Source organism: Tachyglossus aculeatus (assembly GCF_015852505.1).
Source record: "Tachyglossus aculeatus isolate mTacAcu1 chromosome 12 unlocalized genomic scaffold, mTacAcu1.pri SUPER_6_unloc_1, whole genome shotgun sequence".
NCBI lineage: Eukaryota > Metazoa > Chordata > Mammalia > Monotremata > Tachyglossidae > Tachyglossus > Tachyglossus aculeatus.
The window spans coordinates 15,912,483-15,934,564 of NW_024044828.1; the positions used below are offsets into that span (position 1 = coordinate 15,912,483).

General features: G+C 46.8%; 2 protein-coding genes across 5 annotated transcripts in view; one reads left to right on the forward strand and one right to left on the reverse strand.

Annotated features, from left to right (window-relative positions):
* LOC119921004 (prostaglandin F synthase 1-like) overlaps nucleotides 1–17,480 on the reverse strand; it is a 34,492-nt gene extending 17,012 nt beyond the window's left edge. The window contains exons 1-2 of the mRNA XM_038741302.1: nucleotides 17,411–17,480; nucleotides 15,868–15,933 (exon numbers count right to left, since the gene is read on the reverse strand). The gene's annotated coding sequence lies outside the window, so the exon portion shown is untranslated. The remainder of the gene's footprint in view (nucleotides 1–15,867; nucleotides 15,934–17,410) is intronic.
* LOC119921003 (dihydrodiol dehydrogenase 3-like) lies at nucleotides 9,320–19,647 on the forward strand. Of its 4 annotated transcripts, none has more exons than XM_038741299.1 (6): nucleotides 9,320–9,395; nucleotides 10,533–10,644; nucleotides 11,797–11,964; nucleotides 12,314–12,430; nucleotides 14,666–14,743; nucleotides 19,392–19,647. In XM_038741299.1, exons 2-6 carry the CDS (start codon nucleotides 10,558–10,560, stop codon nucleotides 19,422–19,424), a joined length of 483 nt encoding a protein of 160 aa, XP_038597227.1. In that variant the 5' UTR covers nucleotides 9,320–9,395; nucleotides 10,533–10,557; the 3' UTR covers nucleotides 19,425–19,647. The 4 variants fall into 4 exon arrangements, with proteins under 4 accessions (XP_038597227.1, XP_038597226.1, XP_038597228.1 ...); XM_038741298.1 differs by having other exon boundaries at nucleotides 9,344–9,485; XM_038741300.1 differs by having other exon boundaries at nucleotides 9,344–9,485; nucleotides 19,537–19,647.
* The last annotated feature ends 2,435 nt before the right edge of the window (nucleotides 19,648–22,082 follow it).

Sequence of the window (22,082 nt, forward strand, 5' to 3'; positions counted from 1 at the left end):
AATAAATAGAATTATAGATATAAATATACACATCATTAATAAAATAAATAGAATACACAAGTACTGTCCAAGGTTACACAGCAGACGAGTGGCCGCCAGGATTAGAATCCAGATCCTTCTGACTCCTAGGCCTGTGTTCTATCCTCTAGGCCATGCTGCTTTTTCCGGCAGGTGCAGTGTTTCTCAGCACTCAGTGACTTGCCTCCAGGCCTCACAACCCAAATTGGACAACCGACATGTGTCCCCCCCACCGAGGGGCTCATTACCCAGACCCCTTTACTTCTCTTATGTGCTCTCTGCGGATACCTCCAGCACAAAGTGGGCCAGGACACGGAGAGAAAGGGGAACTCAAAGAGGCATTTTGCTCCCGAAGAGCCCCTTTGTACAAAGGGGAGGGAGATGGAAGCATTTGACTAACAGGACTCACTGTCCTCAATCGCGACTTCCAATTATCCGAACCCTTCCCAGCCCCTCAAGACTCGAGATAATGAAGAGTTGCGGGGGTATTTGGTAGTGGGGGCCAAGGAGGATGGGCCTCCTAGCACTCTGGGCTTCTGGAATAGCCCCCAGGTTAGGGACCGTCTCTATATGTTGCCAACTTGTACTCCCCAAGCGCTTAGTACAGTGCTCTGCACACAGTAAGTGCTCTATAAATATGATTGAATGGATGAATGAATTAATTAATGAATTGGAAGTACGGAAAGATCCTGCTGCCGTTTGGATAGAGAGGAAAGGGCGGACTTGAGAGAACCAGCTGGGTTTGGTGACAGCTATAATATGTGGGTTGAATGAGAGAGGTGAGTCGAGGATAAATGCCAAGGTTGTGAACTTATGATATGGGGAGGATAGTGGTGTCATCTATAGCGATGGAAAATTGGGGAGGACAGGCTTTGAGTGAGAATATGAGGAGTTCATTGGTAGAGGTTCATCCAAGTAGAGATGTCCTGAAGGCAGAAGGAAATGTGAGACTGCAGAGGAGGGAGCTCAGGACTGGAGAGGTAGATTTGGGAATCCTCTCCATAGAGATGGTAGTTGAAGCTGTGGGAGTGAATGAGTTCTCTGAGGGAGTGAGTGTATATGGAGAATAGAAGGGAACCCAGAAGTGAGCCCCAAGGGACTCCCACAGTTAGAGGGTGAGAGGCAGAGGAGGAAGCTGTGAAAGAGACTAAGAAGGAGCAGCCAGAGAAATAAGAGGAGAACAAGAAGAGGATAGTGTCATTGGTAACCTTAGAGATGGCTGTTTCCATGGAGTGAAGAGGGTGGAAATCCCAAATTGGAGGGGATTGAGGAGAGAATCAGAGGGGAGGAAGTGGAGGCAGCGGCTGTAGACAACTCACTCAAGGAGTTTGGAGAGGAATAGTAGGAGGGCAATAGGGAAATAGTAGGAGGGGGTGATAGAGGGAAATGTGGCATCTAGAGAAGGTTTTTTTTAGGACAGGCAATACATGAGCATGTTTGAAAACAGTGGTGAAGTGGTGAAGGAACAGTGGTGAAGGAGCTATTGGAGGGTGAAGGTGCAACATGATGGGTTTGGAGGCGCAGGTGGAGGGGATAGTTTTTGAGAGGAGATGGTAGATTTCCTCTCGAGATACTGCTGGGAAAGATGGAGAGTTGAAGAGGGAGGGAGGAGAGGAGAAGGGGAGATTTTAGAAAGATCACGCCTGATGGTCTCAATCTTACCGATAAAGCATGGGGCAAGGTCATTAGGGACAAGAGATGAGTGGGAGGGGGCCAGGTGGTTTGAAGAGGGAGTTAAAAGTCCAAAATAACTGGTACAGGCAATGGGCATGGAGTTAATAAGGATGCCAAATGGCAGCTCTAAGCAGCTGATGTTTCTGAGTCACATCTACCCCCACCAGAGCAGGGAGAGATTGATTCTGAGCAAAACAAACCGTAGAAAACATTTCTGTCCAGCTATGGTGTTAGTAGGGAGACTCCATTTATAAGGCCTGGACTGGTATCTGAGACTCAGAACTAAAGAATTTGGTCCGCAAACACCTCTCAGACCCTTGAGATTTGGTTTAATAATGGGGGCTCAGAAACTTCTTGGGAACAAGAACTGGGTGTTTGCTTTCCTAAAGCTGATGGTCTGAGTTATGGGCAGGGAATGGGTCTGCTAACTCTGTTGTATTGTGCTCTCCCAAGTGCTTAGAGCAGTGCTCTCCTCATAGTGATTAATCGATTGAGCCCTTGATTAAAGGGGAGGACCAGGGGAATTTTGTGCCTAGTAAAAAGAGCATCACCTGTGTCTCCCCTACCCTCCCTAGGTAGTTCCAATCCTTGCCCCTTTGCCCAACTTGTGACCCTTCTGGGAGTTGGGAGGGAGGAGGATATAGGAGGAGGTGGCCAGCTCAATGCAACAGCCCCCACCCTAGCCATGTTCTTCTTTCCCAAATTCATTCAATGGTATTTACTGAGCATTTACTGCACACAGAGCAGTGTTCTAAGTGCTTTGGAGAGTACAATGTAACAATAAACAGACACATTCCCTGCCCACGATGAATTTACAGTCTACAGCGGGGGAGAGAGACATCAATACAAATAAATAAATTCCAGATCTGTACATAGGTGCTGTGGGGCTGGGAGGAAGGAAGAACAAAGAGAGCAAGTCAGGGTGATGCAGAAGGGAGTGGTAGAAGAGGAAGTGGGAGGCTTAGTCTGGGAAGGCCATTTAGAGGAGATGTGCCTTCAGTAAGACTTCGAAGGTGGGGAGAGTGATTGTCTGACAGATTTGAGGAGGGAGGACATTCCAGACCAGAGGCAGGACGTTACCAAGGTAATGGTGGAAGGGAAGGGGCAGATATGGGAAGTGTTGAGGAGAAAAATCGACAGGATTTAGAAGCATGCAGTAGCAGAGTTAAATAAGAGCAAAGATGCAAAGGTAATGCCATGGTTGTGGGATTTTGAGACAGCAGGGGTGGCAGTGTTGCCAACTGTTGTGAGAAAGTTAGGTGAACAGGACGTACTGGGAGAGGAGATGAGGAGTTCAGTTTCTGACATATTAATCTTGAGGTGCTGGTTGGACATCCTTGAGACACCTTGCAGTCAGAGGAATTGTGAAATGTGGTGAGAGAGATTTGGGAGCTATCTGCATGGATGTTATTGATGAAACCACACAAGCTTCCTGAAGGAATAACTATGAAAGAAGACAAATAGGGGAGCCAGAAAGGAGCCTTAAATAGAACAAGCAGCTGAATAGACAAGGAAATAGATGTTTTCACCCACTCTTACCCAGAATACATCCAAACTAAAGTACAGAAAAGCTCTGACTGGTCCCCTTGGCTTCCTCCACCCCATCTGTTCAAAATTCCCAAATTTTCCAGACCATTTCCATCAGGGAGAGGAAGGATCGAGAAAGTAGCCCAGTAACCGTGCAGGTGATCATCTTCAACCTTGAATATATCCTGCCCTCTAAGTGGCATAACTAGCATCACTTGATGGACAGCTGTGTGACTTTGGGCAAATCACTTAACTTCTCTGTGCCTCAGTTACCTCATCTGTAAAATAGGGATTAAGACTGTGAGCCCCACGTGGGACAACCTGATCACCTTGTATCCTTCCTAGTGCTTTGAACAGTGATTTGCACATAGTAAGTGCTTAATAAATGCCATCATTAGCATTATTATGGACCAAAAGCTACCAGAGAAGCTTCCTATCTACTTCCCTCTGGAGTGTTGAGACCCATTAGTCCATCAGTAGTATTGACTGAGTAGCTACTGTGGGTAGAACTTAATATTCACAGTTGTACTAAGAACACACTCAGTACAATGGATACTAAACACTTAAGAGAGTTAGAAGACACGATACCTGCCCTCAAAGTGCTGACAATCTAGTAAGGGAGAAAGACACTAAAATAAACTAAATTACAGATCAGACCCCTGAATTTCAGAATTTCAGGGTTATCTAAAGGCACAAACTAAAAAGTCAGCAGTAACCTACTAAGTGGAATCTGAAGGTTGCACAAACACCCAGAATAACAAAGCTTTGCAAATTATCACATTTCTGCCCAAATGGTTAACTGCACAATCAGGAAGGAGGATGATGTTTCAAAATCTTTGCAGGTGGTAGAAACAGGAGAAAGCCATTCTACATCTTCCAGTTTATGCCTGTGGGACAGCACATGCCTTTGTGGTGGGAGAACTGAAATGGTTTCTTCAAGATCCAGGATTTTTCATACTCCAGGCTTAAACCTTCTCTTTCAATCCCTCTGTCTATGCTTCCCATTCCATCCCTACACTTGGCCCATTTTCAGAATCACTACTGCTTTATAGCCACAATATCAAAACTTCATGAGCTCTTTTAAAAATAATCAGTTAGTCCTCAAAGCTTGTGAGGAAAGCAAATGTTATTTTTCTTCTGGAGAAAGCAGGGAACTTGTCAGATATACATTCTTCGCTAGGTCTCCCAGAAAGTGTTTGGCAGAGCATTCTGGATTTCAGTTCTCAGGCCAGTTTATGTCTTGTTAAAAACCCTAGATATGATTGATTTTGAGGTAGAAAGTTTCTATGTAGTGGATGACTCTTAAAAGCTCTTAGCCTCTAAGCTTCATATGGGACAGGAACTGTGCCCAATCTGATGATTGTGTTTCTACTCCAAGTGCTTAGCACAGTGATATCGGCACATCATAAATGTGCACATCATAAATTGTTGGAAATGGAGCACCAGGTGTTTTAAACATCAAACATGAGCACACAACAAAGTATAGTTTGTGTACCTGCTGTTGCAGGTCCAGGCTTCCTGTGAGGTATGCCCATAGTCCATCCTCTGAAGGGCATTGCAGAGACCCACTCTGGGCTGGGCTCTGGTAAAACTACCCAAGATCTGTTCTTGTCTCTTCCTAGAAAAGACAGGATTTGTGTTTCTGTTTGGGAGTCCTCAGCTGTACCCTGATACAAGGCATTTAGACCCACATCACAGAGCTGGTCAGGCCCTTTCTTTAATTCTGTCCAAAACCAAAAGTTGCCAGAAGCATCCTCTTCTGGTTCCCAGGAGAGTAGAGAACAAATCCAGCTTTGGTGCTGACTGGACCCTGGTCTGCCATATGATTGGATTCCTGGTAATCAGTCAATACGTTATATTTTATTGAGTGCTTACTGTGGGCAGAGCATGGTATTAAGGGCTTGGGAGACTGCAGCATAACAGAGTCGATAGTCACGTTCCCTGCCCACAACAAGCTTACGGTCTAGAGGACTGGTACCTCCAACCAATCAATGGTATTTATTGAGCCCTTACTATGTGCAGAGCACTGTACTAAGCACTCGGGAGAATATAATAATAACAGAATTAGCAGACACGTTCCCTGCCCATAACGAGCTTACAGTCTAGAGGGGGAGACAGACATTAATATGAATAAAAATGGGGATTAATCCTAATCCCTCCTACTTAGACAGTGAGCCCTGTGTGTGACAGGGACTGTGTCCAACACGATTAACTTGTATCTCTCCCAGCACTTAGAACAGTTCTTGACACGTAGTAAGTGCTTAATGAGTACTGGAATTATTATTATTATTAGAAAACATCAACTCATTCAATAAGCATTTCTCATATACATTACCATTTCTCCCTTCTATATGAAAATTATTTCAGCATCTGCCTTGCCTCCCAAAGCTATAAGATTCTCAAGTGTGGAGAATCAAGTCTACTATGTCTGTGGTGCATAAGAGAAGCAGCGTGGCTCAGTGGAAAGAGCACGGGGTTGGGAGTCAGAGGTCATGGGTTCAAATCCCGGCTCCACCAATTGTCAGCCATGTGACCTTGGGCAAGTCACTTAGCTTCTCTGTGCCTCAGTTACCTCATCTGTAAAATGGGGATTAAGACCGTGAGCCCCACATGCGACAACCTGATCACCTTGTATCCTCCCCAGCGCTTAGAACAGTGCTTTGCACATAGTAAGCGCTTAACAAATGTCATTATTATTATTATAAGCCACACAGAGGGGAGGACAAATAAGGTGAGGAAGTGAGGGGTTAGTCACGGGTGGCTTCTTGGAGGAGATAAGATTTTAGGAAGGATTTGAAGGTGGGGAGAGTGTTGGTTTGTCAGATATGAAGAGGGAGGGGGTTCCAGTAAGCGCTCAATAAATATGATTGAATGAATGAAAGTCTTGATCAAGAGGTCAGTCACGAGACAGGGAGATGGAGGTACAGCCAGTAGGTTGGCTTTAAAGGACTGAAGTGTGCAGGATGGGTTGATTAGAGAGGTCAGGCCAGAGCAGGAGAGCTGACTGAGTGTCTTGAAACCAGCTGTTTGATCTGGAGAAGCATGGGCACCCTTCGGGGATTTTTGAGGAGTGGGGAGATGTGAACAAAACCTTTTCTTAGAAAAATGATTTGGGCAGCAGAACGAAGTTAGGACTGGAGTGGGGAGAGACAGGAGCTAAGGAGGTCAGCGAGGAGGCTGATGCTGTAGTCAAGGTGGGATCTGAGTGCTTAGATCAGTGAGTTTGATTAGACAAAAAGGGGTGGATTCTAAGGATGTTATGAAGGAAGAATTGACAAAATTTGGTGATGGACTGAGGATGTGGGTGAAAGATTATGGGCTTGTAAGAGAGGGAGAATGGTGGTGTTGTTTGGAGTGATCGGAAGGTTGGGTGGAGGACAAGATTTGAGTGGGAAGGCAAGAATTTTGTGGTGGACAAGGCCTGTGGGCTGCAGGACTGTTTAACTTGAATTACTAAAGCATTTCTAATTTGCATGTTGATTCACAAACTTCTGAATGCTACAACAAAGGGACCCTAACTCCATTTTAGTCAAATCAAATACAAAATAATAGAGGGGTCTTCTTTCACCTGGCCATTTTTGTGTTTTTCTCTAATTCCTGCATCTTTGAGAAACTAGCTTCCTTCCAACCTACATATTCCTGCCCACAGGGAGTTCATAGTCAAAAGGGTAGCTTTGCTAGAACTTCACTATTCTACGAAGTTCCATGATATAACCCTTTAAAAGCATCTTTAAAACTTTTCAAGGTGGAAAGAGAGGCTCTCAAGCCCCTGAATGTCTTGCTGCTCTAGAAAGGTTTCTCTGCCCAGTCTTCTCATTCTGGAATTTTTACCCGTGTGTGCAAGGGTGCAAAAAATTCCTTACTGAAGACCCTCAGCAGCCACAGATGCAGTCCCCATCGACAGCGACATCTTGGAACCCCAAGACTGAAAGAGGACAAACTTCTTAGTACAAACCGTGCCCATTTCCATGTCCTAATTTCAATGTCTTTCATCTCCTTTACTGAGAGTTCACGACTTGTGCAACTCTAAAATTGTTTCCTAAAAAATTTGGAAATCTGTCTGTGGTGTGAATAACGTTGTCCTGCTGGTGGGGAAAATGCACAGAAAGCCTCTGTGAAGACCTTAGAAAAAACATACAAAGCAGCAGCTTCTTTATCACCACAGATTGCTGCAATTTCACCTTCACTGATGCAGAGCCTTTTAAGAGATAAACGGTATGTTCACAGGAATAAATCATGATTTATAATTCATCACCCCCCTGCTCTAAACCAAATATCAGTGACCTTGCAGAATGAACAAACTAAGCTGTTCACTATGAGCCTCAACTCTTCACCAGCCCAAAATTTTAATTCTGATAAAGCCCTAGATGTGTTACAAGCTGGGGAAGGAAAAATTCTATTTGGGAGGACAGGGGAAAAGTCCTTTTAAAACTTCTTTCAGTGAGAATAAGATCACAAAATCAAGTTTTGGATACAAAGCTGTTGTGGAATTCGGGAACATTCTTCCGACTGCTGTGACAGTCGTGTGATGATGATTCGGTTCATACCAAAACACAAGGTTTTCCAAGCATAGGATATATTGAGAATATTGCCCCCATCTCTACCCCTAGCCCTGTTTCCAGACAAATGATGGCACTGACATTTGGTCATAGCACTCTCCTTTGTATATAGAAATCTGCTAGGTCTTTGGAATTATACAAAGGAGCTTACTATCTAGGGCACAGTAAGGGAACTACAGCTACACCATTTACTCTCTTTTACTCTTTTCTCTTTCACCATTTACTTCTTTCACCTTCCAGAGCACAGAAGCTTCTACTGGTTAAAGTTATGTAGGTTTGCAGGAAGAGAAGTTTTGCAGCAACCTATCACTGTCCTAAGATGGACTACTAGCAGCCGCTCTGGCCAAAGTTCAGGGCAGCTTTTTCCCTGTCTTATAGATGTCAGCCCAGTCATCATGGTAACTACTGCCATGATCAGTCAGTACCTTCCAACCCCTGAGCCCAGCATTCTTTTAGCTCATCAGAACATCAGCCGACCAGCAGCACCGTTGCTGGAAGACACCAAATGGGAAAGGATCAGCCATACGAGCAGACCGCCACATTCAATCCCCCAAACTCTTCCCCCCCAGACACACACCAACGGAGGCGATTGAAACTGCTTCTGCCTCCCTGCTAGGCCTGGGATTCGAACCCCCGCCCTTGGAGGGAGGCTGGCCTTTTCGATCCAGAGAACCTCACCACTTCACAAGGAATCTCAAGAATGGCATCAGGTTCCTCCTGGGATTTTAGTGGACTTGTCATTCTTATTGTGCAGGCTGAATCTGACCCTCTAATAATAATGATGGTATCCGTTAAGCACTTACTATGTGCAAAGCACTGTTCTAAGTGCTGGGAAAGAATATACCGCAAAGCAGAGCAGACCACAAATGATTTGGCATGATCACTGGGGAATTTTTCAAAATTTGCCAGCAGCCTTCCTGGGATGTTGGGAAAACATAACCCTAGCATCCTACCGAGCAAAGCAGAGAGCTTTGCCAGCATCCACTGGACATGGTGTGCTATATGTCTGTGATCATGGGGAGTACCAGAGGATGTAATAATAATAATAATAATATTTGGTAATTTGGTATGTGCTTAATATGTGCCAGGCATTGTGCTAAGCACTAGTGTAGATACAAAGTAATTGGGTTGGGCATAATCCCTGTCTCGTATGGGGCTCAGTCTTCATCCCCATTTTATGGATGAGGTAACTGAGGCACAGAGAAGTGAAGAAGTGAAGAAGTGAAGTGAATACTGTCATTATTGTTTTAATTATTAAAAGAAGCAGGGAGGTACTTATAGCCTCAAAACAAGAACTGTCAAGCACCAAATGTTGAGTCCGAGACCAGGTGCTTGTGACAAAATGCTAAGACCCATGACATTCTGCTAGGGTAATAGTTTGGAAGAGTGCCTTGTCTTCTTAACTACGTAAGTGTTTACATAGATAGATCCACCCAGCAGCAGTCAGCCAATGGGCAATATAGGGGGAGGAGGAGGAGGAGAAGGAGAGGGAAGAAAGGGAGAAGCAGGGGCAGAATTAAAGGACGAGTGCAGAGGGAGAGAATGAGGAAGGGGAACATCTGGTCCAGGAACAACCCACCTAAACAAATTCTGAACAGTCCTTCCTCTCCTAAAGCAGTGGGTAGTGGACTGCAGCAGTTTTTTGTAACTTTGAAGCCAGAGAATCTATTGGCCGGCAATTCCGAGCACCTCTTGGGAGTGGAGACTGTGAGTTGAAACTTGTTATATTTGTGGGGTGAAGGAACCATTCACGGATGTCCCCAACTTCCATCTGGAAGCCCAACCCATTCCTGTCACGGTAAAAATGCTTTGGAACCAGATTTCATCTGATTCCCTCCCTCGGGGAAAAATGGGCATCCTCGGTCCCATGGTGGAGTGGACTGGGTCCCGGCTGTTCGCAAAAATCTCCAGTGGTCCTCAGAAATCTCCAGTGGCTACCAATCAACCTATGCATCAGGCAAAAACTCCTCACCCTGGGCTTCAAGGCTGTCCATCACCTCGCCCCCTCCTACCTCACCTCCCTTCTCTCCTTCTCCAGCCCAGCCCGCACCCTCCGCTCCTCTGCTGCTAATCTCCTCCCCGTGCCTCGTTCTCACCTGTCCCGCCGTCAACCCCCGGCCCACGTCCTCCCCCTGGCCTGGAATGCCCTCCCTCCGCACATCCGCCAAGCTAGCTCTCTTCCTCCCTTCAAGGCCCTACTGAGAGCTCACCTCCTCCAGGAGGCCTTCCCAGACTGAGCCCCCTCCTTCTTCTCCCCCTCGTCCCCCTCCCCATCCCCCCTTACCTCCTTCCCCTCACGTATTTATTACTCTATTTATTTATTTATTTTATTTGTACATGTTAATTCTATTTATTTTATTTTGTTAATATGTTTTGTTTTGTTCTCTGTCTCCCCCTTCTAGACTGTGAGCCTGCTGTTGGGTAGGGATCGTCTCTATGTGTTGCCAACTTGTACTTCCCAAGCGCTTAGTCCATTGCTTTGCACACAGTAAGCGCTCAATAAATACGATTGAATGAATGAATGAATTGGGTCAATCAGTCAGCCGGTCGTTTGTAAGCTTGCACTGAAAGCACTATCTAAGGTGAAAGCAGGGTCGGACGACTTGCCTCCCTCCCACTGCAGCCAAGGCCGTGCTCCTCCCTCTCTCCCACCCCAAAACCCACATCCCCACACAGGGCGGCCTGACTGCCGCTTTCTCATCCTCATTTCAACCCAAAGTCCAACAGAGTTCTTGTCTCCTCCCTTCACTCTAGGACGGACCATTTCCAGCCATCTACCATGGATTTTGACCGAAACTACCGTGTGAAACTGAATGATGGGAACCGAATCCCCGTGCTTGGCTTTGGGACCTCTGTCATCAGTCCGGTAAGTGAGCCCACTCGGGGCTGACTTATTTGCAATCTGTTGGGCCGGAGAGGTTTACTGCTGCCTTCCAGGCCTCCGGAGGCGGGGTCCGGATCAGATTTTCCCATGATTCAAGGAGACATAAGCCAGGTGTTCTTTTCCTATCTGTAATTTCTTTTACTGTCCAACTCCCACTGTAGAATGCAAGCTCCCTATGGGCAGGGATCATGTCTACAGATTCTTTGTTTTGTATTTTCCCAAACACTTTAGTACATTGCTCTGCACACAGTAACTGCATCAGAGAGAGGCAGCATGGGCTCATGGATAGAGCATGAGCCCGGGAGTCAGAAGAACTGGGTTCTAATCCCGGCTCCGCCATCTGTCTGCCAGGAGACCGTGGGCAAGTCATTTAACTTCTCTGTGTCTCAGTTACCTCATCTGTATATTGGGGATTAAGCCTGTGAGCCCTATGAGGGCCATAGACTGTGTCCAACCTGATTAGCTTGCATCTCCCTCAATGCTTAGTACAGTGCCTGGCACAAGGTAAGCACTTAACAAATTCCATTTTAAAAAATCACCACTTGATTGATTGACTGATTGATCTGAGGGGGTCTGAGCGATTGCAAGTGCGAGACTGAAGGGCCAGGGTGGCTTAACAGCTCCCTAAGGGCAGGGAATGGGTCTATCAACTCTGTTATATTGTACCTCCCTAGGTGCTTAGTAAAGGACTCTGCACTTAAGAAGCACTCAATAAATATGATTGATTGCCCTAGGGCAAATCACATAATAAGCCCTTATAAATATCACAATTATTATCTTTTGGGTGGAAGATTCCAGGTATCACAGGGCTCTTGGTCATCTTAGTAAATAGAATCCGCCTATCTGGCCTGGTCCTACCCTCGCTGCGGCTCGTGGCCACGATTCCAGTTTGCCAGACCTTGGTCCTCCAGATGGGACAGTGCTGTGTGAGTAGCTGGAGGCTCCTCAGCAAAAGGTGCCAGGGTGTAGAGCAGCTATCTGAAACTCGTGCTCCTCAATGGCCTTGGTGACTGTCTTGGTGACTGAGTTTTTACAGGTCCCATAGCTACAACCACGGGAAGGATTGGTAGCCCTGAGACTATTCTCTAGGGCACATTTTTCCCACTGGTTCACTCCCTCCCTTTTAATTGGCAGGATGAAAATATGAAATCTGAGGAGATTATTAAAGTGGCTATTGAAGGTGGTTTCCGCCATTTTGATGGAGCCCTTGTGTACGGGAATGAAGGGGCAGTGGGAAAGGCCTTCCGAGCTAAGATGGCAGATGGCACCGTCAAGAGGGAGGACATATTTTACACCGGGAAGGTAAGTGGCTTTATCCCACTCTTCCCCACATCCACAATGACTAGAACAGTTCTGCCGTGGTGCGTGATTTTGCTATGATGTGGGCTGGCTTGAACACTGTTGGTGGATTAGGAAACGTTGGTCTAGCAACACAAGCTTGTTCGGATACGGCGGGACACGGTGTCGGTGTCGGCTGTGTGTGTGTGCTCCGTGTCAGACACAGGAAAGAATTTAGTGCATTGTCCTAAATATGGGGTTATAGGAGTACCCAACCTTGTGGAGTAGAGGCAATCCTTACAAACTATCAGGAGAACGGTCCTGGAAGAACAGTTATCTCTGACCTTGACTTTGGTCCTTTGAATCGCTCCAGCTGTGGTCCACTTATCACCGCCCAGAGTTGGTTCGGAAAGGTCTGGAGCAATCGCTGAAGTACCTGCAACTGGATTATCTCGATCTCTTCATCATCCATTATCCCTACTCTTTTAAGGTAATGTTGACGTCAACCCACTGGGGTCTTGCCTTGGGCCTCACCATCAATAATTATAATAATAATAATAATAATAATTATGTTTGGGGAATTTGTTAAACCGTGCGGCCTGGTGGATAGAGTCCAAGCCTGGGAGTCAGAAGGATCTGGGTTCTAATCCCAGTTCCACCACTGGTCTGTTGTGTGACCATGGGCAAGTCACTTACTTCTCTGTGCCTCAGTTACCTCATCTGTAAAATGGGGATTAAGACTTTGAGCCCCAGGTGGGACACGGACTGTGTCCAACCTTGCATCTTACTCAGCACTTAGTACAGTGCCTGGCACATAGTGCGTGCCTAACAAATACCATAAAAAAGAGTAAATATTGTATTTATTGACAGCCCACTCCCCTAAGCTCCTGAGAAAGACATGTACCCTGCCCATATGGGACTTACACTGTAATGGGAGAGACAAGAGTAAAATGAATTACAAATAGTGGAGTCAGAGTAAATAATTGGATATACAGTTAATCAAAAGGTTCAGTTTCCCAGAAATACCCGCACCCTCACAGTCTCAAAGCACCTCCCGTGTTCCATGCAAGAAAAAGGCATGGCTATGCCTGTCAGCACCCGCTTCACCTCTCTAGGAGATGAGAAGTTTCACCTACCCCATACCCCTTCAGGGCCAGCTTATGATCTGGTTGGAAAACTTTCAAACAGAATTTATTGAGCTCTGCTGTTGGTCCAGGGGAAAGAGCACTGCTGTGGGAATCAGGAGACCGGGATTCTAGTCCCAGTTCTGCCCAGACCAGGCTAACATGGGTGAAGAAGATGGCACATGCGCTTAACAGTGCATTGCACCCCTGTCCACACACTGGATCGTGGCCCTCTGTGCCCCAGCAGATACATGATGGGCAAGGAGGAGAGAATGTGAGTAGGAGCTAGCGCACAAGTCCCTGGCACAATCACCCATTCCTCCACATAGGTTCTTGGCCCTCAGTAATAATAATAATAATGATATTTGTTAGCGCTTATTATGTGCCAAGCACTGTTCTAAGCACTGAGGTAGATACAAGGTAATCAGGTTGTCGCACATGGGGCTCACAGTCTTAATCCCCCTTTTACAGTTGAAGTAACTGAAGCACAGAGAAGTTAAGTGACTTGTGCAAAGTCACAGAGCTGATAAGTGGCAGAGGCAGGATTAGAACCCACGACCTCTTACTCCCAAGCCCAGGCTCTTTCCAAATAAGCCACGCTGCTTCTCAAGCCTCAGGTCTGAGGCTTATCTAGAGTTCCTGGCAGGAGAGTCTATCATCATCATCACCATCGGTATTTATTGAGCACCTACTGTGTGAAGAGCTCTTGGGAGAGGAAAATCGAGGTAGAAGACAAGATCCCTGCTCTCAGGGGGTTTATAATTCAGCTACGATAATTATAATAACAATTATGGTATTTGGTAAGCATTTGCTATATGCCAAACACTGTTCTAAGTGCTGGGGTAGATATAGGGTAATCAGGTTGTCCCACGTGAAGCTCAGTCTTAATCCCCATTTTACAGATGAGGTAACTGAGGCCCAGAGAAGTGAAGTGACTTGCCCAAGATCACACAGCAGACAAGTGGTGGAACTGGGATTAGAACCCACATCCTCTGACTTCCAAGCCCGTACTCTTTCCACTAAGTCGTGCTGCTATACCATAAGCCTCCACTGCCCTCACATAATCTGACTCATTAGCCAGCTCCCATTAAGGGGACTGATCCTAGAATCAATTGATCTATCAATCAATAGCATTTTTAAAAATTATTTTAATGGTATTTATTAAGCACTTCTACGTTCCAGGCACTTTTCTAAGCACTAGGGTAGATACAAGATAATCAGGTTGAACACAGTCCATTACTGAGCGCATATTTTGTGCCAAGTATGGTACTAAGAATTTGGGAATTTGCAAAAGTACAATAGGATTAGAAGACATAATATTGCTACCTAGGATTATACGGTTGAGTGGTGAGACAGAAACATGGTAATCTACTGATGGAAGGAGAGAAAGAAAAATTAACCTGTAGAAGATTAAGCGCTTTACTAGAATGGTGTGTAAGTAGATATGTCCAGAAATACTAGTGTGGGGGTTAGTGGAAGGGCAGAGCTGGGGTGGTAGTGGGGAGCTGGGGAAAATCAGGGGCCAGAGTAATTCCTGGGGAGCATCTCAGCATAGTGGGTCTCCTTAACAATATATTGGTTGTTCTTTTCCTCCCTTCAAGCCCGGAGGAGAGTTTCTATCACTGGATGGAAACAAGAAACCAACCCCAGATGATGTAGAGCTTCGAACTACAAGGGAGGTGGGTGAGACCCAGGTGCCCAGAACTAGGAGGTCCGGGAGCTTGATGAGGTTTGGGGGGAAACTGGGGGCTCAGGTTCTTCAACATCCCACGGCTGCCCAGCCGCCGATGTGCCCTGCACATTGCACTGTCCGGCTGGGTGACCCTGACACTATACCAGACCGGTCCCCACCTCCTGCTTCCCAACCAACCATGTGTCCCCAGCTCCCTGGCTCTGAATCGCTGACCTCACCTTTCTTCCCCAACTTGACTCCCTGAGAGAGCTTCCCCACCCAACCCTGCCCTATGACTCCCCTCTCATAACCGACAGACAATGACACTCCCCTCATCAGAGACTTATTGAAGGCACATCTCCCTCAAGAGGTCTTCTCTGGCTAAGCCCTCATTTCCTCTTCTCCCACTCTTTTCTGCATTGTCCTATTTGCTCCATTCACTCATCCCCTCTTCCAGCCCCACAGCACTTATGAACATAGCTGTAATTTATTGATATTAATTTCTGTCTCCACTTCTAGACTGTAAGCTTGTCATGGCCAGGGAATGTGTCTGTTTACTGTTGTATTGTACTCCCCCAAGTGCTTAGTACAGTGCTCGGCATACAGTAAGTGCTCAGTAAATATAATTGACTGACTGATTGCCTGACTGACTGATTGAGATTTCTGGACCCCCATCTGCCATCCTGGGCCTGAAAAGGGTCTTGGAGAGGATAGAGGCAGCAGGGAAGGGATAGAGTTGCAAGCGGATGCTCCTTGGGGAGATTGGGTGCTTCAAACAGACACCCTGGAGGTCCCCAGGAATTTCTCTGACTAATCAGAGACATCATCATTACTGCCATCATCAGTGTATATTGAGCATCTTCGGTGTGAAAAGCCCTGTACTGGATATCTACCATGTACAAAGCCCTACACTGGACTCCTACTGTATAATAGAGTCCTGTACTACACATTTAATGGGTGCAGATCACTCTACTCATTCAATCGTATTTATCGAGCGCTTACTGTGAACAAAGCACTGTACTAACCACTCTACTAGATGTCTGCAGTGTGCAAAGTACTGTTCTGGGCACCCACAGTGTGGAGAGCCCTGTATCGGGTGTTTACCGGTTACCTTCTATAAGAAAGGCTTACCCTGGATGTAGAACCACTTATTGCACCTTTTCTGGGTGCCAAGCGCTGTATTGAATACTTGGGAGGCTGCAATAGAAGAAAAAGACAAGGATAGGTGGTGTCAGTGGGGGAGAGATTAATCAGGAAGACTTCCCCGAACAGATGTGATTTTAGTAGTTCTTTAACTGAAGTGCTAAAGAGCCCATAATAGAACAGTCAGAATGGCCCTGTGGCTATCTGCAGTGACTTGGCAAATGAGTTTTAGGCCAGAGCAATACAATATAAGCCTCTAGCAAGCAGGCTTATTATACATATCCTTCGGCCCCACTTTTGGTCCAGTTAAAAGAGTATTGCTTGGGGAATCGGGCGATCTGGGTTTGTTCATTCATTCATTCAATTGTATTTATTAATAATAATAATAATATTAATGGCATTTATGAAGCGCTTACTATGTGCAAAGCACTGTTCTAAGCGCTGAGAGCACTGTACTAAGCACTTAGGAAGTACCAGTTAGCAACATATAGAGACAGTCCCTACCCAACAATGGGGAGACAGACAACAATACAATACATGTAGACAGGTGTCAAAATCATCAGAACAAATAGAATTATAGCTATAATGCACATCATTAACACAATAAATAGAATAGTAACTATGTACAAGTAAATAGAGTAATAAATCTGTACAAATTTATACAAGTGCTGTGGGGAGGGGAAGGAGGTAGGGCGGGGGGAATGGGGAGGAGGAGAGGAAAAGGGGGGCTCAGTCGGGGAAGGCCTCCCGGAGGAGGTGAGCTCTCAGTAGGGCTTTGAAGGGAGGAAGAGCGTTAGCTTGGCAGGGAGGGCATTCCAGGCCAGGGGAAGGACGTGGGCTAGGGGTCGATGGCAGGACAGGCGAGAACGAGGCACAGTGAGGAGGTTAGCGGCAGAGGAGCAGAGGGTACTGGCTGAGCTGGAGAAGGAGAGAAGGGAAGTGAGGCAGGAGGGGACGAGGTGATAGAGAGCCTTGAAGCCAAGAATGAGGAGTTTTTGCTTGATTCATAGGTTGACAGGCGTACACTGGAGATTTTTGAGGAGGTGGGTAGCAGGCTCAGAGCGTTTCTGTACAAAGATAAGCCGGGCAGCAAAGCGAAGTATAGACTGAAGTGGGGAGAGACAGGAGGATGGGAGATCAAAGAGGAGGGTGATGCAGTAATCCAGTCGGGATAGGAAGAGAGATTGAACCAGCAAGGTAGCGGTTACGATGGAGAGCAAAAGGTGGATCTTGGCGATGTTGTGGAGGTGAGACTGGCAGGTTTTGGTGACGGATTGGATGTGTCGGGTGAACAAGAGAGCAGAATCGAGGGTGACACCAAGGTTGCGGGTTTGTGAGACGGGAAGGATGGTAGTGCCATCTACAGTGACGGAAAAGTCAGGGAGAGGACAGGGTTTGGGAGGGAAGATAAGGAGTTCAGTCTTGGACATAGTGAAGTTCTGGTCTTGGATCTGCCCAAGGCCAGATAGCATGGCTGAAGATCGCACACACACAATTTTCAACGTGGAGGCATCCCTGCCCACCTACTCACCTGTTGCGCTCCAGACCCCAATGGAAATTTAACGGACAGAGGCCAGAGAGAGCGAGCGAGGCCACTTCTGTTGCTAGCACTATCGTCAGTTCCTCCGCAAAAGTTCTCGGCCCCAATGTCTCAGAACTGAGGCTCAACTGTCGTTCCTGATGGAATTCTCATCACGGGCCCCACATACACCAAACTGTCACGGGCCCCACATACACCAAACCCACCTCACTCGTGTTGCCAAGACAATAAAATAATAATAATGGTATTTGTTAAGTGCTTACTGTGTGCAAAGCACTGTTCTAAGTGCTGGGAAGGTTACAAGGTGATCAGGTTGTCCCACAGGGGGCTCACAGTTTTAATCCCCGTTTTGCTTGTACATATCTATTCTATTTATTTTATTTTGTTAGTATGTTCGGTTTTGTTCTCTGTCTCCCCCTTCTAGACTGTGAGCCCACTGTTGGGTAGGGACTGTCTCTATATGTTGCCAACTTGTACTTCCCAAGCGCTTAGTACAGTGCTCTGCACACAGTAAGCGCTCAATAAATACGATTGATTGATTGATTGATTGATTTTACTTGTACATATCTATTCTATTTATTTTATTTTGTTAATATGTTTGGTTTTGTTCTCTGTCTCCCCCTGCACACCTGGGGTGGGGGTGTAATGAAAGTTTGCACACCTGAGTGTCACTGCATACACAGAAGCACTGTGGCCAGTGAGATGCAGCATGGCCTGGTGGAAAGAGCACAAGATTGGGTCCACAGACCTGAGTCCTAATCACACACAGATCTATGAGTTTGGGCAAGTTGCTTAACTTCCTTGGGCCTCAGTTTCCTCATTTATAAAATGGAGACAGTTTGCCCGCTCTCCTTCCCTTTTAGAATGTGAGCCCCATGTAGGGCGGTGTCAGTCCATCAACTGTATTTATTGGGTGCTTACAGTGTGCAGAGCACTATACTAAGCGGTTGTTACCAACAATATAACAGAGTTGGTAAGCACATTCCCTGCTTACAGTCTAGAGGAGGATATACATGTTAATATAAATAAATTATGGATGTGTACCTAAGCGCTGTGGGGCTGAGGGATGAGTGAAAAAAGGAAGCAAATCCAAGCACAAGGGTAACAGTGGGAGAAGAGGAAATGAGGGCTTAGTCCCATCTGATTTGTTGAATCTACCTCAGTGTTTAGCACAATGCTTGGTACATAATCCGCATTGAAAAATACCACAGCTATTCCTACTGTTACTGGGGAGCAGAAATGAAATTGTACCAGGGCTCGGCCCTAGCACCTCTGGGCTTGGCAGTCCCTTATCCTGACACCTCTAACAGTAGAAATTAAGCCCCGCTGTGAAACCAGGATGTGCTGGCACAAAATTGAGCCCAGGGGTGGCCAGGCGGATTTGGGCAGCCTTCCCCTGGCCCCCAGCCGGTGTGAGAGTGAAGGGGAGGGAGGAGGCTAAGTGCGCATTTAAATATTCTTTTCATTCTGGTTTCATTCCCACTGAGCTTAAGGGGTGCTGAAACCAAAGCCAAGAAGAAAGCCTAAATGTAAATTGTCCCCTGGTAGCACCTGAGCTGAAATCACTTGAAACCTGGACCCATACAAGACAGGGGGTCGAATCCGATTACGCTTCTGGACCCCAGCCAGAGCTACCTGGTGGCCTCCTTTAAATGTCAGTCCCAGATTGTACATGGTCGTGCCTGGGTTGAACCCTGAAAATCCAGGCCCTGCCAAGGTCTCAGAACTCTGCTTGTGCACCAGGCTAGAACGTGGACTTTCAGGGGATTGACACCTCCTCCCTGCCCGCCACCCACCCGCACCACCACCACCAAAGGCCCTACCGGTGCTGTTAGATCGGGAGGCCCCGGGGCAGACGTCCAGAGAGGCCGAGGACCAGGCCGGAGCAGGCCGCTGAATGGCTGAGTGCGGGGATTAGGGATCGGCTGGAAGCAAAGGACCCTTTGGACCTGCCATCTCGGTTCTCTTTCAGGTTCAAGCATCATCCCATGTTTACGTCGCCTAAAGACTTTTAACAGCATTCCCCAGCCCCGCCAGCCCAAAATTCATTCCTGGTGTCCTGTTCCCAGGACCAGAGGGTGGCCCTAGCCCACCCTCCTCCTCCTCTTCCTCCTCAGAAACCTGTGTAGACATGGTGATAAGGCGGTAATCCTGGTATGGATCTGGGAGCCAGTTCAAGGAAATCACAGGTGACCAAGCATCAGCCTGGAAGGAGAATAAAGTTAAGTTCAAACCTAAAAGTCTTTGCCTTTTGGATGTGAGCTTAGGGCTTCCTCTTCTCACACTCCTTCACAAGATCTGGAGTTCTTAACAAAATTACAGGGCAGCAATCAGCCAGCCCTGACATTGCCAACTGAGGGGAGTACTTGGGGTCAATCCACCCTGGCACAGAAAGAAGCAGTGTGGCCTAGTAGATAAAGCACAGTCCTGGGAGTCAGAAGGACCTGGGTTCTGAACTCGGCTCAACCATTTCTCTCCTGTGTGATCCTGGGCAAGCCACTTCTCTCCTCTGTGCCTCAGTTACCTCATCTGTAAAATGGGGATTAAGACTGTGAGCCCCATGTGGTTCAGGGACTATTTCCAACCTGATTAGTTTGAATCTACCCCAGTACTTAATACAGTGCATGGCACATAGTAAACACTTAAGAAATACCATTTTTTTTTAAAAAAGATTCATCCGTAGAGCTACCTCCTTTTTGGGGTTGATTGCCCTAACCTTACCAAGAGTGGGGTGGGGGAAGCAAGTAGATGAGGATTCTCCACTCAAATATGTGATGATTGTGGGGCCCTTGACACCCTTTTTTGACCAACCTTTCCCCTAAACAGGTCATGCCTGTTTTCCTCCAGAGCATCTGGGCAGCGGAAGTCAAGGAAGCAGGGCTTCTGGAGCCCTTCCCGTGGGGTGGGCAGCAAGGGGTGAGGAAAGTGGGTTTGGGGGACTATGGGGAAAGCAGGAGGAGGTCCCTGGGAAAAGGTGGAGATGTTATGAGGCAACTCTCCCTTTTCCAACCCCTTAGCCAGAACCTAGTTAGACCAAGTCATGGCCAGAGACCCCAGAGGTGCCAAGGCTCTTATTCATTCATTCAGTCATATTTATTGAGCGCTTACTGTGTGCAGAGCACTGTACTAAGCGCTTGGGAAGTACAAGTTGGCAACATATAGAGACGGTCCCTACCCAACTGTGGGCTCACAGTCTACAAGGGGGAGACAGAGAACAAAATAAAACTATTAACAAAATAAAATAAGTAGAATAAATATGTACAAGTAAAATAAATAAATGGAGTAATAAATACATACAAACATATATATATATACAGGTGCTGTGGGGAAGGGAAGGAGGTAAGGCGGGGGAATGGAGGGGGGAGAAGGGGGGAGAGGAAGGAGGGGGCTCAGTCGGGGAAGGCCTCCTGGAGGAGGTGAGCTCTCAATAGGGCCTTGAAGGGAGGAAGAGAGCTAGCTTGGCAGATGTGGGGAGGGAATTGACCGCTCCAGTCTGGGGAAAGGGCAGGGTCTGTCTGTTCTTTTCCGAGGCCTGGTGTTGGCACTCCAAGGCCTACTTCTGCCAGATGCAGAGTCAAGGAGTTTGCAGCAAGACTGATTATCTAACATCTTATCTCAGCTTCTATTGCTGCTGCTTCCAAGGTTCACTCTCAGTGAAGTTAACTGACCTTTCAGGTCATAACCTTCTGTTTTCGATCATTCCTGTTATCACCGAAATCACTACGCTCTTCATCCATGGTGGAGCAGCATTGAGTATTCGGGACTTTATTAAATGCCCAAATTACTGGTCTTTTTCCTCCTAGGTATCTGTTAGTGTCAAGCACCAAAATGTCATACTTCCGTAGTTCCTGTCTCAAGGAGCTAAGACTAATAATGACACTGTCAGTACTTGTTAAGCACTTACTGTGTGCCAAGCACTGTTCTAAATGCCAGAGTAGATACAAGTTAATCAGTTTGGACACAGTCCCTGTCCCACACGGGGCCCATAGTCTAAATAGAAAGGAGTAGGATTTAATCCCCATTTTACAGATGCGGTAACTGAGGCACAGAGAAGTCAAGTGATTTGTCCAAGGTCACCCAGCAGGCATGTGGAGGAGCCGGATTAGAATCCAGGGCCTCTGACCCCCAGGTCTGTGCTATTTCCACTAGGTCATGCTGCTTCTCAATCAGGTCATTTAACTGCGCAATACCCCTAGGAGAGATATCGTAAGCCCTACTCATGCCAACTATTTCCGCTGCAGCTACTACTAATCCAACCTACTCTCTGTACTTCATTCTCAACCCTTTCACCTCCAGCCTCTTGTTCCTTCCTGCCTGAAACTCCTCCCTCCCCTCACACCCAACTCTCCCATCTTCAAAGCCCTTCTGAAATTACATCTCCTCCAGGAGGCCTTCCCTGATTACTCTCAACTCCCCGCCTTATATCCCACCCCCAAATGCCAGTTCCTTGAATTCCTTGAAGGTGAGGATCAATCAATCAATCAATCAATCAATCATATTTATTGAGTGCTTACTGTGTGCAGAGCACTGTACTAAACGCTTGGGAAGTACAAGTCGGCAACACATAGAGACAGTCCCTACCCAACAGCGGGCTCACAGTCTAGAAGGGGGAGACAGAGAGGGAGATCAGGAGGGAGTGGGAGGGCAGGGAGGCAGGGGCTGC